This window comes from Drosophila willistoni (genome assembly GCF_018902025.1).
Source record: "Drosophila willistoni isolate 14030-0811.24 chromosome 2R unlocalized genomic scaffold, UCI_dwil_1.1 Seg200, whole genome shotgun sequence".
NCBI lineage: Eukaryota > Metazoa > Arthropoda > Insecta > Diptera > Drosophilidae > Drosophila > Drosophila willistoni.
Genome location: NW_025814051.1, coordinates 6,455,312 through 6,473,168, shown reverse-complemented (window position 1 = coordinate 6,473,168; position 17,857 = coordinate 6,455,312). Strand labels below are relative to the sequence as shown.

Sequence of the window (17,857 nt, the reverse complement as noted above, 5' to 3'; positions counted from 1 at the left end):
TAAAACTTCGCCCACGCAGCCTTCATATCTCTCACAACATATGTATGTATATCTCTCTTGAATGTTCCCCCCCGTCAACTCTAATCCATCCATGTTATTATTGTTCACATGATTTCATTTTTATTATGAAAATTAAATGATAAAAAGAAAAGAAATAAAGAGAAGAAACATTGTGACAGCTGTGCATTCGATTCACTTGCTAGGTGACTGGCATTTCCACCACGAAGATGAAGACGACGATGTGAGGTGGAGATTGGAGGTTGTCAACCAACTTACCAAATGGCAGCTAAATGCTTCCCACTTTTTTTTTGTTTCCCTACCCCACTCTCTTCTGCACGTTTGCCTCTTAACTTATGTCCCTTACATCATTTGCAAAAGAATTGCATAGTTCATTGTGTGAGAGGGAAAAGACATAATAATTAATGGTAGAAAAAAAACAAAATAAATTATGAAAAAAACCTAAAGAAATTTAACGTAAATACACAAAGTGTACAACGAAATACTCTGTAATTGTTTGTACATTTTTATAGAACAAAATCTAGACGTGGTCTTTAGCTTTACCAAATAATTTATTTTTCATAAATCAAATAATTCCTAGAATTTCCAAAAGTTTTACTCGAGGTTGCGCTACGAAATTTAGGAGATAAAACCAATTACTTTGAGATTACGTGTTTTTACTTAACTTGAATATATTTTGCTAATTTCATTTAATACTCAAATTATCACAAAGCACACCTCTTGAAGGTTTTAAATCTGAATTAAAGTATTTAAAACCTATCTAAAGTTATAAACATGGGTAAAAATAGTACAAAACTGCAAGGGGAATGTGTCTTATTGACCTTCCAAAATTCTACTTATTATATTAGTGTGTAAATTGTATTTTGTCTTTCGAACTTGTCAAACTCATAAAATGTAATTGTTTTTGCAATGACCAAATATAGTTGTTTGCACTCGTCAAAATGTCATTAAAATAAATGTCAATTCTTAAATGTTTTTTCACTTATGACCTTTTGTGACTAATATAAGTAAAAATCTGAGAACTTCACATGAGATAGATGAGCAATCAAGTGTAGTCAACCCTTTTTTAGAAAGAGAACTTGAAATAGACTTCTGCAGAAGCCTAGAAAATGAGACCATCAGTCCAGACCCTTTCATTCTCGAGATCTTTGTGGAGGTTCCCAAGATAATTAGTGCAAAAGCAGAACATAGTAAGTAAAAACTACTGAAATGTAATGGCCCTGGTGGCAACTCGTTGGTAGTCAGTCATTCATGAGACTTCAAATACCAAAGGGGCTCTATAATTTTGCATATCCATTAAGTAAATAGTATGCAAAACACACCCTAGTAGTATACTATACTAGACTACTATAGACCCGGCCCAAAAAAATGTTTGCAAATTTTCTCACCACAGCCAAAAAAATAAAAAAAACAAAAAAAAAAAGGAAAAGAAAACAAAAGAAAAAACTAAAACGAGCAACTACCATTTTCAATAATATCAAAGTTGAAAACATGCAATGCGGCAATTATACGAGCTAGTTTCGAAATGGAGGAGAGTCAGTCGTCCATGGGGGTGTTGGTGGGAAGTTTTTATACTCCCGGCCCGTTTTTTGGGGGGCCCTCTTAGAGACTCCATGTCCATGTCGTCGCCATTTGGTGGTGCCTTGTCAATCTTGTCAGTTTAACCTTTTGTCTGACCTCGTTGGCTTTATGGGTTGCTCTTTTTATTTCATTTCAATTTGAATTTTTGCGCTGATTCACATTGCCAGTGGAGTTGGGTAGGTAAAGATGGTAGGAAGGAACTGAAAGGTGCGGTATGAAATTGAGTTTATGTTTATTAGACTTTGTTTTATTGTATATACATATATCAGCAGCAGTTTGCAACCCAAAAACACAAAAAGGGGGAGTGTTAAATTCGGTGTTAAAGAACTTGATTACGCCACGGCGTTTATGGAGAATTTCAATTTCTTCGTCACTGCAAAAAGTAAACAAATCGTAACCAAGAAGCAATAATGCCAAATATCTCATTACAATTATTAAAGCTATCTCTTTTATTTTGTGCAATCTTACTACTTGGGCAATTGTGGGAATATAATGCTATCATTTTTTGTTTTAAACATAATGGATATATCTCTATATATATACATATATATAGGAAATTAACCCAGTTCGCACGTCTGTGTTCCGAAACGAATACGAGCGAGAGAGAGAGAGAGATAGAAGAGACAAACAAGTTGCAGAGAAAGACACTAAAATAAGTACTTGGTGGAGGGGGGATGGTTAAAGGGTAGATAATCATATTGTTGTTGTTGTTGTGTAGCTTTGTGCAAATATTATTTCAAGACACTCTTGGTAAATATATAGATATAGTCGGTGGTACGAGCTATACAAAATATAATTTGAAATATACTTTTCTTCTTCATATTCCCATACACATTCACTTTCCCTCGAGCATGACAGACAGAGATAGAGTCTGACAGTAGACGACACCTTGGCTACGATAAACTGAGAACGTAAGTAATTATAATATGAGCATATAACATGCTATCTATGCCACCCCCCCTCTCTTGTCTACCACACTGCAAGAAACTTTTCTATATAATTAAAGATTTTATTTAAGAAATTAATTCCATTACAGGTAATGAAGTCAATAAATTCCAAAAGCTTTTTTGTTATTTTTATTTTTCTTATTTTTATTATTCGTAATTGTAAGTCGAGCAATTCGAGACTTTAGACCAATTTTCTTCTCTGCTATGAATACTTATAATTGATATCTTTTTTATTGGGTAAGTACCGATGTTATCGAAGAAATTCTACAAGTTGCTTTTAACAATTGTTGTTTATTATTTATTTATATTAACTTGTGAATTTTCATATTTCATGTATAGTTTAAAATGTATTCGGAAAATCAAAGGAACCTTTATGCTTTTTGCTTGTTTTATTGTTTACCCGACAAACAAAGGGCCACAGAAAACAAAAAACGAGGATAGATTGCTTTCAATTGGTACTATTAATTAAGAACAATATTTGATACTTGCCAAGTTTGTTAAAAGTACTATAAGAATAATAGAAAGCACCTGTTTTTTGTCTCAGTGTAAAGTGCATGTGGCTGTATGCATCTATCTTGAGTGAAATATTCATATTTCCTTCTCTTGTTTAACTTGTGTCTTGTATTTGGGTCAAACATGCATACTCATTGGAGGCAATCCCCTCACCTCTATAGACCCCCACCAACCACCTTAACCCCTACTGCATTACCAGCTAGCAACCGCTTCTAACCCCCGCTCCGCAGTCTTTCATGGGGCAACTCCTTGCCTGTCGCATAGAGTTTGCAAGTATGGAAAGAAAAAAAACAAAAAAAGAAACTGGAAAATCTAAAATTGTATAACCTGCTTCAGCCTGTTGTTGGTCAGCAACAACCGGCAAATGTTGTAGCCGTTTTTGTTTCTGTTGTTGCTTTGTCCAGGTCTAGCCTCCAGTCTGCATCTTGCATCTTGTATCTCTTGGATATCTGAGGCCATAAATTTCTGTACAATTTTGTTGTTGGTTTTTTTTTTTGCCTTCTCTGTTTTAGTCACTTTGATCTTGCCACGTTGAATGTAAAGTGCTTAATGGTTTGCAAAGAAACAGAGAGAGAGAGAGAGAGAGAGAGAGAGAGAGAGAGAGAGAGAGAGAGAGAGAGAGAGAGAGAGACAGAGAGACAGAGACGCCAAACTAAACCTTTTTGTGTGGCGTAAAAAAAAGGAAAAAAAAAAAGAAAAAGAACTACAATATATTTCCCAGTTTGCTCTCTCATTGTCTCCCCAGAGATTTTAATCGTTGTCGCCAATCCCCAAGCTGCTTTACATTGGCGTCGCATTTTTTCTTGACCCATTCCTTTCTCCTCCCTTCGATCACGACTGACCGCACATAGTAGATAGTAAAGTATGGATTGAAGGGGGGAATAGGATAGAATTGCCGCTTGGCTTCTTGTATGGGGGCATTCTTTCTATGGAAACAATTGCATAAAATGTGAATTCTGATAGCAGACAGAAACATTGACAATTGCCAGTTACCACCAGCAGCAGCAACAGTTGCTGTTCCATGGTCCAAATGGTCAAGACAAGTGGGCAGCAGTGGACACAAAGAAGTTCTCTAGCTCAGCTCTCTTTTTTTTTGTGGATTCTTTCCTTAACAATAGACGAGATCATCTTAAGAATGGCTTTGTGCATAAATTGTTACATTTATAGGCATTTATTTATACCGGAAATATTTTGTATATGAAATCCTTTTTTTTAGAAAAAACTAAAGTTAGAAAAATTATTTCACAAGGGTAAAAATGAAATCAGAAGCAATCAAAGTCCGCATAAGGCATACATTTTAAGTAGCTTATTATATGCTTATGAACCCATTAAATGAGTTTTCAACAATCGTATAAGTAATCTAAAATCTGAAAATTTGAATTATACTCCTTGTCAATGAGCTATCAATCAGTCAAAGTCAATTTATGTTATTCTCGTTCTTGTTCCCATTCCCACCACTTTGGCAAAACGCTCTTAGGCAAAATTTAGGAGCCCAACCCATTTAGAAACTTCTATCAAACTTCAATCATGTTTTTTTTGGTAAATGCAGTTCCGGTTTGAGTTCAAGATCAATCTGGCTCTGGGCCTGGGCGATGGCTATCAAAAGACGAAAAAAAAAATAATCGCTGAAACAAGTTTCTCGGTTCACACACTGAGAGTTTGGCAAACAACTAAAGCTTGACCCAAACATAATCCCTAACAGCATTATAACGGGAACCCACCGCACCGCTAATTGTACACGCCTCTAAGATAGAAGGAACAACAACATGACTTGAAATCAAAATCAAAAAAATCAAAGTCAAAATCAAAGTAATAGCCAGAAGGGGGCCAACAACAACAACAAACCAACAAAATGCTATATATCAATATTTTTCTATTTTTTTTTTTTTATGGAGATAGAAACGGAGGGCAAGGCATGGCAAAGGCGACGATGAGATTGCACAAAATGGTTTTGGCGGTTTAATTGGGTAATTGGCTCAAGTACCGTAAGTACAGACAACATACACACAAAAATTGAAATACTCGCAGAAAAAGAAAAAAAGTAAGCAAAACTTAGACTGAAGAGCTTATGAATTGACGGCAAGCCTCTATCCAGAAAACCCAGTACGTTGCCTGCATCCCAGTCAAATGGCTCTACACTAGAATAGAATGGTCTCTGCCCATGGAGATAGAATTGGATGGGATGGGATGGGTGAAATTCGTGACTGGAAACCACCACCGGCACCATGAGCACCACCAGTTGCCAGTTGGCCGCCTCTAACTCTTAAAAGTTTCCCATGATAGGCACACCAGCAACAGCATCTACTTCTCTCGCATCTATGTATATGCAGGTCCAAAAAAAAAAAAAAGGAAAAAGTTTATATAGGAAAAGTAACTGTTAGTCTTTAAGTCCAAGTCCAGCGCCAACTTGTTTTCTCTATACTTATATTTGCAATGCCAGAAGGAGCCACAAGCTCAAGCAGAAGCAAAAGACATGCCAAACGAAGTGGTCTTAAAACTAGATATGTAAATACTTGGATACACTTCTATAATCGAAGAGATATGAATTCATAAAGCAGTGTATTTTATGTAACAATAATTACTTGGAGAAGAGTATTGATCAGAGATTGTATTCAGTTAAATTTTCGGATTATAAAAGAGTAATGGTATAACAAATTTATCTCACTAACAATTGTATATCTATATAACTTTTATATTAAGGCATATTGTATAAACAATTAAAAATTAAGTGGTGATAAGTTATCGGCAAATGCGTTAAAAAACAAATGCAAAATTCTGACTTGCAAATATTACGAGCTGGATAATAGTTGTTAAGACTATTAATCGGAAAAGAAGATTCTTCTACTAAAGTAAGTCTTAATTCTCTTACTTGACATAAATCACTTAAAAATTGTAGGTATTTAAACATGTATGAAGTAGTTAAAAGAATTTGCTTACAATAAATTATATCTTCTATGTATAACCAAGAAGTTTATTAGAATGTCAAATTTTATATATAGGTAAATAGTTCTTAATAAAAGTGTCATTACCTAAAGTATTTATTAGTAATTAGATTCTTTTAAATCTCAGAAATAGGGAATATCCTCTTTGTAGTCTCATATCACAGCTGAATCAGTGGTAAATAAATATTTCCAATAGAGTATTCTTTAGGCAAAAGACTGGTTCGCGTTTTGGCCTTAAAGTGCCAAAGCAATTGAACAAGTGAGTAAGTTTTTCTCTTCCCTACCCCTCTCTCCACTCTCTCAATCTTTCTATCGTTGTGTCTGTCTATAGGCCAACTCAAGTCCGAGGAGTCTGATACTCTCTGGATTTGGAGGCTTCCCCATTGAAGTGATGTTTTAATGAGTCCTTTATCACGTCCAGGTAAAAAGAATTATGGCTTCATTGTACGACAGCATCAGCATTAGATGCTGCGATTCCCACACAGCTCTCTCTATGCAGATGCATTATTCTAATTTCAAGTGTTGGACACTCTTGAAAAGTTTTGGTCTATTCTTGGGGCATTTTTTCCTAAAATATAAGTACATATTGTTTACCTAACGGTCATTGAATCGGTGGCCAAGTATCAAATATTGACATGCATTCAATTTTGTTCCCCCCCGCTCCAACTTTAAATGTTTGTTTAGGTGCCGAAAAAAGAAAAAGAATTTCTTTTGCTCTTCTGTAGTGGTCGGGTCATTGTCTTTCTCTTCGAGTTTGAGTTGTTCTTGTTGTTGTCTTTCAAGCCGCCTCACACGGCGCATGCAATTACAGTATCTACAATTGCTGCAAAAGTATCGCCGGCACCAGGAACCAACTCAAAAACTCAGAAGACAGAAAGCCAAGCAACCAGCCATGAAGTTGGCCAACACTCCTTCAATACTCTCCCCCATCCAACTTCGTCGTCGTCTTCTTCACCAACATCATCTTCTAGGCTGGCCGACAACATTTAGTTGATCGACACTTTTATGTTGACGTCGTGCGCGTTGTCATCGTTCGTCGTGGCAGTTCTGGTGCCTGCCACAGCAATTGATTGATTCTATAGAACAATGTGCAATGCTTGAACGATGTTGATGATAATGATGGAAATGATAATGATGCGACCATGGCTGGCAGACAGGCACACTGGGATAACCCAATAAATATAAATATTAATTCAATTTTGGAAGGAAAGAAAGGCTTCAATTTATATTTTAGATAACTTTGCATAATCTTTCTATTTCGCAATTGCTTGTGTCTAATTAACAAACTTATTTATCCAGAGTAATTTATTTCAAAGAAATATGTGATACATATATTTCAGTGTAAACTTTCCTAAAGATTTTTGAATTCAATACAAATATTTGTTGCCTTACTGACGTGACTATATAAACCTTCTTCATAGTCAAGATAAGCTATGAAAGATTTCTAAATTGATTTATGTAATTTTATATTTGTTACACAGGAACATCCTTTAGAATCGTATTCCACATCGGTTGTTTATAAAAGGAATAGTAAAGAAACTTGTGTTTTTTTCTTCATCCAGATAAACTAGATCTTAAACAAAAATAAAATTCTAACAAAATGGCTTTAAGGAAGATAAAGTTTCAAATTGATTTTAGACCAGTGTGGCGGCAACATGTTCCGCTTATTACAAATGCGTAGCAATAGGCATAGACCGTGGCCATCCGGACAGCGGGAGCAGCAACAATCAGAGAATCAGAGAACCAGAGAGGCCCCCAAAAGAGTCTAAGCCAGACGGAGCATAAAACAAACGGCGGCCAAGAGGCAGTCAACCAAGTCGCCAAGAGTCAGCACAACCAGATATAAAGTCAGAGAACCAGAGTTGCCATTGTGTTTGTGTTTTGTTTTTGGCGGCATGGACAGAGTCAGTCAACAAGCAGCAGCAGCAGCAACAGCAGCAGCACTTGCAACATTTGCTGCTGCTGCTGATGTTGTTGCTGCTACTGAAGCATAGGGTACAAACGAACCCATAAAAGTACGGGCGAGCCAGTTAGCTAAATGGAACAGGTAGCTCAGTGCCAGCAGCAGCTGTTCACGCTCTAAAAAAAACCAAAACCGAAACACAAATATAATGAAAAATGCTATAACTTTTTTTTTTGTTTCTACTGTTATCCAGAACTTGAGTCACACACAGACTACACTCTGTTGGTGTTTCATTTCAGGCAAATAATTGTCCACACTTATTTGCACTAACAATAAGAAGGGAGAGCCCCTCCGTCCATCGATCCATCCATTCATCCAATCGCCATAATGTAATATTTACTTTGATCGGCAACACAAAACAAAACACAAAACAGAGACCAAAGTTTACATTGCTTAATTGCTTATGAGTGAGAGAAATATATTTGTGATGATTTGAAAAGGGAATGTGATGAATAGCTAAGAACTGTAAACTGACATTCGAGATATGCTCGTTAAAGTGGGTATATCGTTTTTTCGAAGAACTGTAACGAAAACTATGCAATGGGTTTATATTTATTCAACAAGTTGAATCGATAATTCAAACAAAAGAATGAATAAAAGTTTCAAAAAGGTTTGCTTTAAATTCTCAATAATATGTTTTGCAAAAGTTACGCTAAGACTAAGTATAGGATTCAGTATGAGTTTAGTTATTTATAGGATTATTTATTGAATTACATAGCTTTTTGATCTTTTTTTTTTCTTTTAAGCTCTTAAGATGTTAGAAACATAAATCTAAACACTAAAGGATATTGAATAAGGTATATAAAGGTATTTAAAGTGCCTCTTTGTAAGGTATAATTGGAATTTAGCCAATATATTTGAAAGAGACGACTTCTTTACATTCAACTACAACCACATTGGTCAACTAAGTCAGTATATATATAATTAAATATATGTAGATCAATGTAAAATAAATACATTTTAAAGTGCCATTTCTTAGTTACATTAACAATTACTTTTTTCGAAATACGTATATGTACATACATATATACACTGGTGTGTGTGTGATATGTGTAATATTATATTTCATCCATAGGCATCGTATGATCAGCAAAATCAGAAATTTGCTAGGGTATTTAGTATCACAGTCGAGGTTACATTAGCAATTGGCTTTGAATTTTAAATTGTTTTTTGTCATATTTTGTTTTTCTTTTTCTTTTTCGAGTAATAATGAAATGTCTTTTTGTCGTTAAATTAAAATTACAATTATGAAATAATCTTACATTATCTATCTGTATGACAATTTGGGCCATGGTTTCTTTTTATCTTTGTCATAGATATGAGGGGGCTAGACTAAAAAGACACTTTTACACGTGACTTGCTGGCCAGCCCTGACAAAACACAAACCAACTGAAGCCAATGACTTTATGATAATTACATTTCATAGATAAGCATAGAAAAAATGTGGCTTTATAATAACTAACATGTTAGAAGTAAATGTGCATTGTGCAATATCAATAATCCATTTTAAAGTTTAAAAGTCATAACAATTAATGCTTAGCATATATAAAAGAAAACTAGTCACCCGGATCCAAGATAATTAGGTTGCTGTATACATCATAACTGAGAATAGCAATATATTTGTATGATTCATTTAAGGCATTAAAAAAAGTGTTTCGATTTGTAAAATGTGTTATCGACAAATTGAAAGAGTCATTGGATAATTTAAAAAATTAAAACTGTATTACACATTTTTACAATATACACGTATCTATATAATATATAGAGAAGCGTTTGTAGGAAGATAAACGGATGACAAAAGCATTGAAATAGCTTCTTTTTACCCTAAATCGTTTGCCAAATTGCTCCATTCATTTTTACATTTCTATTGTAAGAGATACATAAATCAAAACTATTTCTTCCAGATTATCCAGATTTGGCAGTAATCACTGTACTTTTAAACCAAACCTTAAGTATTTTATGGTAAATAATTTCCAGTAATAAATATTCCATAAAGATGCGCCGTCTTGTCGATCAAAGTTGCTCAACTTTGTGGTCAAAATTATAAATACCTTTGAAAGTGTATCACTTAAGCAAACACAGTATTGATTTAACAAATGCCACTACAATTTGGATGACCTTGTCAATTAGAAATGCGATCATAACCCAGCCCATCATCATTGATTATAATAATTACTTAATTTTCTTATGGGCTCTGCCCTTATTTTGTGTAACTCTTGGGTAATATTTTGTTGTCCCTCTCAACCATTCCCATATTATGTTTCCTACATTTTTTGTTTTTTGAAAAGCTGTCAAAAGTAAATCCCTCTCTCAGCTGGGGCTGAGAGACCGCACCCAAATAATAAAATATTGAAACCGAATGAAGTTTTAGTTCATTGCATTGTGCAGGAAAAAGGGTAGACAGAAATTGTGACTATTTATGGCCACAATTGGTCTAACCAAGCCCTTAAAAATGCCATTTTTCCCTTTATTTGTGCATTGAAGTGCGGCGAAGCGAATCAGGGGGAAGGGAAAAACAAAAATGATTCACCCATATAGGTTAGATGTTTGTAGACTTATGTACATATACATATGTATTACCAATCACCGCAAAAACTGACATTTCCTAGATCAAAAGTAATGAAGGAAATCACAAGCAATGCTTGTCATATCTTCAAAGTCAGTTACTCAGTCAGTCAGTCAGTCACGAGCTTAAGCCTCAGTTTCAAATTCAACATTAGCTTAAGCCTTTTGTGGTTAGACGACAGCAATTTGTATATATAGTAGACTTATCATGATGATCATGATCATCATTATGTTGATCAGCCATATTTGCATAAAAGGTAATACTTTTTTGTCATATGATATGTTGGAGTTCCGCATGGTTCCTTTAAAAACCCCAAATTGCATAAGCCTTCGCCTCATTCAAAGGTCAAAAGGAAAAACGAAGAAGAAAATGTCAACGATGCACGCGCAGCCACTCAATTTCAATTGTTTTTCTCGTCTTGTTTGTTTTTTTTTTTTGTGTTGAACAAACAACGTAAAATATAAAAAGTTAAATTGTTTGTTGCTGTGTTTTTTTTTTGTTTTGTTTTTATTATTTATGCTGAATGCAGTCACACTTGCAATTTCTGTAGTTCATGGGGTTCGTCTACTACTAACCACCATCCCCATATTTCATATACGAAATTTATGCAGATCTGCATACCCTAACTATAAGTATACTGACTTTTTCGAAAGAAAAGATCTACTTTGAAATTTTTTTTTCATATCACTTTCAGGATATGCTGTTCAAGTGAAATAAACGATATACATAAATCTTTCGAATAATTAAAAAGATTAATCCAATTATTTTTTTTTTAAATGAAGTGGTCTCCATTTTTTAGGCCCCCCTTGGCCATGTTAGACGAATACAAACACCAAATTCGAAAGGGTGTAGAAACTAAAGCAAAGTAAAAAAAAAAATACTATTTGAATCCTCCACCCTTCTCTGATGATTATGGTTGTATAATATTCAATTGTGACTTGTTTAGTTGTTAGTCACGAATTGAGGGTTGTTCGCCCTAGTCAATCCCGAATTGAAATAGATAGACTTTAATATAGCTATTATATGTATATAGGATTGTGTAACAAATTAGAACAACAAAATTAGAATTGGCATTTAATAGATAAATAGAATGCGTTGAAATAAATAAAGACACAAAATTCAAAAATGTTGATTACTTTATTAAGAGTATCCTAAATTTGTCAAAAATGACAAAGAGAAGGAGAAAAGCCTTGTTAATGAAGCCTCCATACGTTTCTATTCTATAATATACAATAAATGTTTCCAACCATTTATAGATATTAAACGTTATCTATTCTAACAAGTTAATCTTATAAATTTATAGTTGTACTTGTGCAATTATTCTGCCAACAAATGAACCAGAATTCTCTTTTCTATGAGAGTTAGGGGGGTATTCAGAATTAAAAAAAAACAAAAAAATTTACATTTTCGCATTGCTATCATCGAATAAAATTTCTTATTTTTTAGGTTATAGACATAAAAAATAATGTAGAAAATGGAAATCCTTCTAAAAAGAAATTTTATGTATAATTTTTACCCCACTAAGTCTTATGTCTTGATGATATATTTTCCTCCTTTGTATCATTAAATTATTAAGAATTTTCAAATCCCAACAAAAGAATGTAGCATGAAAAATTTCACATAAAGACAATGGAATTACATGCTTGCATTTTATGCTAAACACACTTCACTCCACTCCACTCCATACCATTCCGTCCACTCCACTCCATACCATTCCGTCCACTCTCTGAAATGGCTGGTGGTAAAGAATGAATGAACGAGAAACGTTGGACGACCTGCATTGAGTAGCTGCACAGATATTTCTCACACACACCCAACAACTCCAACAACAGCACTTAATTGAAAACGGCATCCACCAACAACAACAACAGCAACAACACCTCTTCCCATACTAAAACTAAGAGATACATTAAACAGTTTTTTTTTTCTCCCCCTTTTTTTTAAGGCGTAGAGAAACTTTGCGCTTCCATGTTACGATTTTCTTTCCACTTCTTTTTGGTTTAGGGGTCGCCTCCTACTCCTACTCCATCTTTCTTCCTCATCAAAGTGCCTAAATGCAGTCGCTGCTTGCAGTTGGTAGTACTTTTAATTACCTTTAGCCATAGCCAACACCAGCAACAGCAACACAACTAACGATCATCATGTGAATTCTCTATGCCTAGGCGCACATTTACTCAGCCTATTTGTTTCGGTCGCTTAGATACTCTACCATGAAGGTATATTAAATTTTATAAAAGGTTTAACTTAACGACTTAACTACCATAATCGTAATCTCTAGAATCTCTAAAAGTTATATTTTCAAGTTTAACCAGAATGCGTTTCTATCGTTAGTAATGGCATGATTAATAATATAAATCGCTTAAGAAGATTTTTTTGCTCAAGCTCAAGATAATATTATATCAAAAAACAAATATAGATAAATTAAATTTTTAATTATTTAATATTTTTAAAAAGTTGTGATTCTACGTTCTGAGAGTTATACGTTTCAAGATTCTATCACATATCCCATTTTCAAGACACTGTATTTCGTTAATGCACAACTTTAAAGCAGGACCCCTAAATCCTATGTATTACGGTTCAATTTGACTTGCAAATTGCCTTTTTGTTAAAAAAAAAAGTATAATATAATATGCCAAATAATAAAAATCATATATAGCATTCGCTATCCAGTGTATAGGCACTTCGATATGATTAAAATGACCATACTATTGGAGGAGCTTTTCTTTTTATACCATACACCCATAGGGTGAAATGGTATATTAAAGTCGCCAAAATGTATGTAACAGGCAGAAGGAAGCATCTCCGACCCCACAAGGTATATATATTCTTGATCAGGATCAACAACCGAGTCGATCTAGCCATGTCCGTCTGTCCGTCCGTCTGTCCGTCTGTCCGTCCGTCCGTCTGTCCGCATGAACACCTAGATCTCGGAGACTGTAAGAGCTAGAGCCACCAAATTTGGTATGTAGACTCGTGTAGTATGTAGAGTGATCAAGTTTATTTCAAATTTTTGCCACGCCCCTTTCCGCCCCCGCAATTTAAAAAAAGCGTTTATCTCAAAAGCTATTACAGCTAGCGACACCATATTTGGTATGTATATTCGCTTAGTAAATGCACACATTTTGTATGTGTAAAAATTTTGCCACGCCCTTTTCCGCCCCCGTAATTTGAAAAACTTGATTATCTCCCGTATTTTTTTACCTTATGCAATCAAATTTGGCACACTTAAATTTAATACTAATATCTAGCAAAATACCAAATTTGATCAAAATCGGACCAAAAACAGTCGAGTTGTGCATATAAACGTTTTTCCATAGGGCCGGAGTTGGCCGTTGGCTGGTGGGGGCGCTAGGGTGCTCGTATGATTGGGTGAGCGAGATACTAAGATATGCTTGTAAAAAGCCTGTGAAAATGTTTGTTTAATAAAGTTGAAATATTTGCTTTACTGGTGTATGGTATACCTAAGTCGGCGAGACGACTTACTTACTTCATTATTTTTGTTTTGGTTTTATTCGGTGGGAACCTTCATCAAGTAACCCAAAATGCATTCTTCGTGGGCCTGGAAAACACTTTCGCACTTGAGTTTGGAGTTTCGGTTTGAGCTTGAGGAGCGTTTGGGCCGCATGTGGAAGGGCATGTTGAACATCTCTGCTAAAATTGCCATAAAATTGTTTCTTTTTTTCTTTCGTTTGTTTCTTTTGTACTTTTTGGTGCTTCGAGGAGAGGATCCCGCCAACACTTTCACACATTAATGCTTGTTTGTTGTTAATGTTGTTGTTGTAGCTCATTTTGTTTTATGATCTTTAACCATAAAATTGAACTTTTACAAGACAATATAGTTTACCTATACTTTCTGTGCTAGCAAAAGAAGCCATTTTCCTAAACAATAAATTAAGTTCTATGTTCTTAAAAACAAGTTTCGTTTCAATGTAAATTAAATAAGGTGTCAAAATATTTTTTTAAGGTCAAAATAATCAAAAAAGATTCAATTTTTATGAGAGTTTTTTTTTATTTGAAACTGTTGCCTAGTGGGCAATGTGAGAACTATAAAATTAGATAAAGAAAGTAACTTACAAAATGTCTTTAAGTTTAACAGCCAACAAATTTTAAAAGTTGATAATTTCTTAAAGTTTTTAAAGACCTAAACATTTTAGAGTTAGGATTCCAAAATCCATCCAAATACCTAATTATGAAATTAGTTTCAAAATAGGTTTTTTTCACACACACACTATTCATTTGGGCCAGAGCTAATGGAATTCTAAGCACAGTTATTATTTGGTCAAGAAACGCTTTGATCTCTAAAAGAAATTCTTACTTCTCTCCCACCACTCTACGTTTTATTTTGATTATCATAAATCATTAAGACTTAATTAAAATTTCAACCGGAACCTTATGATAGATACGAAATAAAAAACATGCAGAAAATCAAAATAAACCCATTCAAGTTACTTTATAGGCCATAATTCTAATCGGTAATCTCTAAGCACTTAAAGCAGAGATACATAAGAAATAAAAATAAATGAAAAAAAAAACAAATCTCTTACCTTTCTGTGGGATAATAATAGCGGCGTGTGATGATGGTGATGATGGTGATGATGATTGTTGTTCTCAAAGGCTGCAAAAATAGAAAATAAAATAAGGAAACATAATTACTCAATTAATTCCACAAATAAATGAGACAAATCTAACTTTGGCTTGGCCGAAGTTACAGATACCCTGAGTGAAGAGGAAGTGAAGAGAAAACTACAAATCTTATTGTTATAAATTATGCAAAGAAAAAATAACTAAAATTCAACCTTCTCGTCGCCCTTCTTTTGTCAAAAAGGCTTACAAAAAAAAATGTCGCATAAAACTTGCTGCAATTAAGCAAACAAAATTTCAAAAAACAAAAAAAAAGTTCACCTTTCCAATTCCATTTTTTTCTTTATTTTAAAAATAAATATGCAATCTGTTTGAATTTCTACCCCTCTCCCTCTCACTGTCTGTTGGTTTCTTGCCCCTGTTTTTGTTACCGCTTTTTTTTTTGTAAAAAAACTTCCGCACTTAATGGCCAAACTCAAGTTGGCAAAAGATCGAGACAAAGTCAACGAAAGACAGGTGAACCACAAGAGGGAAAGGGGTAAGGGAAATAAAAAAGGAGGGAGAAGAAAAATTGTAACAAAAATAAAGATAATAAACATGAAACGGGTTCAGCAATCATAAACTTGTTGTGCAGACAAACAGACAGACAGACAGACAGGGAGACAGACAAAGACAAACCCACCGACAGTTCACCGGAAAATTGTCAATGAACATTTTTCATATGTAACTTATATAGACACATATATAACTATGTATGTATATACATTTATATGTGTATACATATATAGGTGTGTGTATACAGTTTGGCACTTGGTTGGCATTTTGTTAAACAATTAAATGCAATTTTTGAACAAAACTTATTCATTTTTTTTGTTGACTCAGCCCCAAAAAAAAATGGCCAAGGTGCTTTTTCTGGGTCCGGCCGGCTTTTGATTACACGGCCCAATTCAGGTGACGAAGCAACAACTAATCAGAGAAGGGGTAGTCGTTGGTGGGATGGTAAGGGGGAGAAACAGAGGTTAGGTTAGCAGTTTACCATTTTGCGGTTTATTAGGCGTGACTGACATTTCAACGTTACGCCCAAAAAATCACACTAAATAGTTATAGAAAACAAAACTCAAAGTGAAGTTGGACAACAGAACCATGTATAGAATTTGTATACAAAAAATATTTAACGAAACATGCGTATTATATTTCATGTTTCAAATTTCAACTACCACACAAATGATGGCTCTTCAAGGCAATCAGGAATCGTATTGGAAAATTTGTTCAAAAAACAATGATAACCAGTGGCGGATTAAGCTTATTGAAAGTTAGAACATAAAAAAAATTCTGATTCATTTTTGGTTTATATGCCTATTTTGTGAGTCTTTGCCAATTCCTATGGTATTTCAAAAAGTTTTCCACAACACTCTGCTTCCAAACCAATAAAGATAGCGATCCAATTTTTTTTCAAATTAAAGATTATTTAATAGTTATGTTTATCAATTTAATTACAATTTTAAAATGACATCGAAAAATTGACAAAAAAATGGTATTGCAGTTTGAAAGACATTATTCTAGCTTGAAAATAAAGACATAAATTTTTCAAATACTTCAAAAATGGACATTAGAGTTTTTAAATATTTTGCTCTTTAATGGCATTTTTTGTCTCTCTTGAATAGATAACTACTTTATAACTTAAAGATTGAATTTAAAAGCATTATGATAAAATATAAATTTGGGCAAATCTACAAGTTTTTAGAACTTTGAATATTTTTCAAAATACATTTTTGCCAATTTACGTATTAACTTACGTATCAACTTTTCAGTGATAAAAAATCTTTTTTCCCGAGCTCTGATAGAGCTTAGCATTTGCATATCATCCAGCTATATGGGGGGTGATTACGCAATGACCTCGATACTTCGATTTTAAAAAAGGGTAATCATTTTAAAAAGATCGTTTTGAGTAAATTTGAGAGACCATTTTCTACCTAAAAAATTTATTAAACCTTAAAAAAACAACCATTTTTAAAAATATAACTACAAATGTACACTACAAGTAGACAAAAAGAAACTAGACAGTTCAATATATGGCACAGATTTAAAATTGTATTCGTAGAAGCCATTTCTTATAAAAAAAATCGGGTACATAAAACATATAAAGCCAGTTGATATTTCAAAAAAGTTATAGTCGTAACTCTTAAAATCCGATTGTTCAATGTTCTCTTCATTTTATCCTACTAAACCCAAGTCATTTAGGCAGTTAATTTTTTAGATCTACTAAAACAAATTGCTCAAACTACATACCATAAGTAATAAATTTAGCGAAAACTACACATATTAGTCATAATATATAAAACTGTTGAATTACTACCTGAAAATGTCATGATCTATGCCCCAGAGTCTGTGTTTTTTGTTTTACCATCAAATTTGTTGAACTTACAACTTGGGTTTAATTTTTTTTTCTTATATTTTCTGCTGTTTTTTTATGTTGTTGCCCTTTTTCTGTTTTTCTCGGGTCACTCGGAGCAGAACAATTTTCGGTAAAAATAAAAAAAAATATGAAGCTCCCCAGCATGATATCATTATATGCTAAAGTTATATTGTCTTTCCGTCTCGTCCACATCACTTTCGCGGGAAATGAGGCAAGTCAAGCAAAAAAATAACCAGAGAAAACAACAAGAGCCAGAAGAGTCTTCACAAAATGTAGAATGTGAAGAAGGAGAAAGATGTGAATATGCAGAAGGAGGGGGAGGGAGTTAGA

At 33.9% G+C, this 17,857-nt stretch overlaps 1 protein-coding gene across 4 annotated transcripts in view; it reads right to left on the bottom strand.

Annotated features, from left to right (window-relative positions):
- The window catches only part of LOC6643735 (protein spire), a 46,288-nt gene that overhangs the window by 18,385 nt on the left and 10,046 nt on the right, over window positions 1-17,857 (bottom strand). For all 4 annotated transcript variants that reach the window (XM_023176393.2, XM_002066348.4, XM_023176394.2 and 1 more), the window contains exon 2: window positions 15,075-15,145. In XM_023176393.2, coding sequence (XP_023032161.1) covers window positions 15,075-15,145 — 71 coding nt within the window. The remainder of the gene's footprint in view (window positions 1-15,074; window positions 15,146-17,857) is intronic.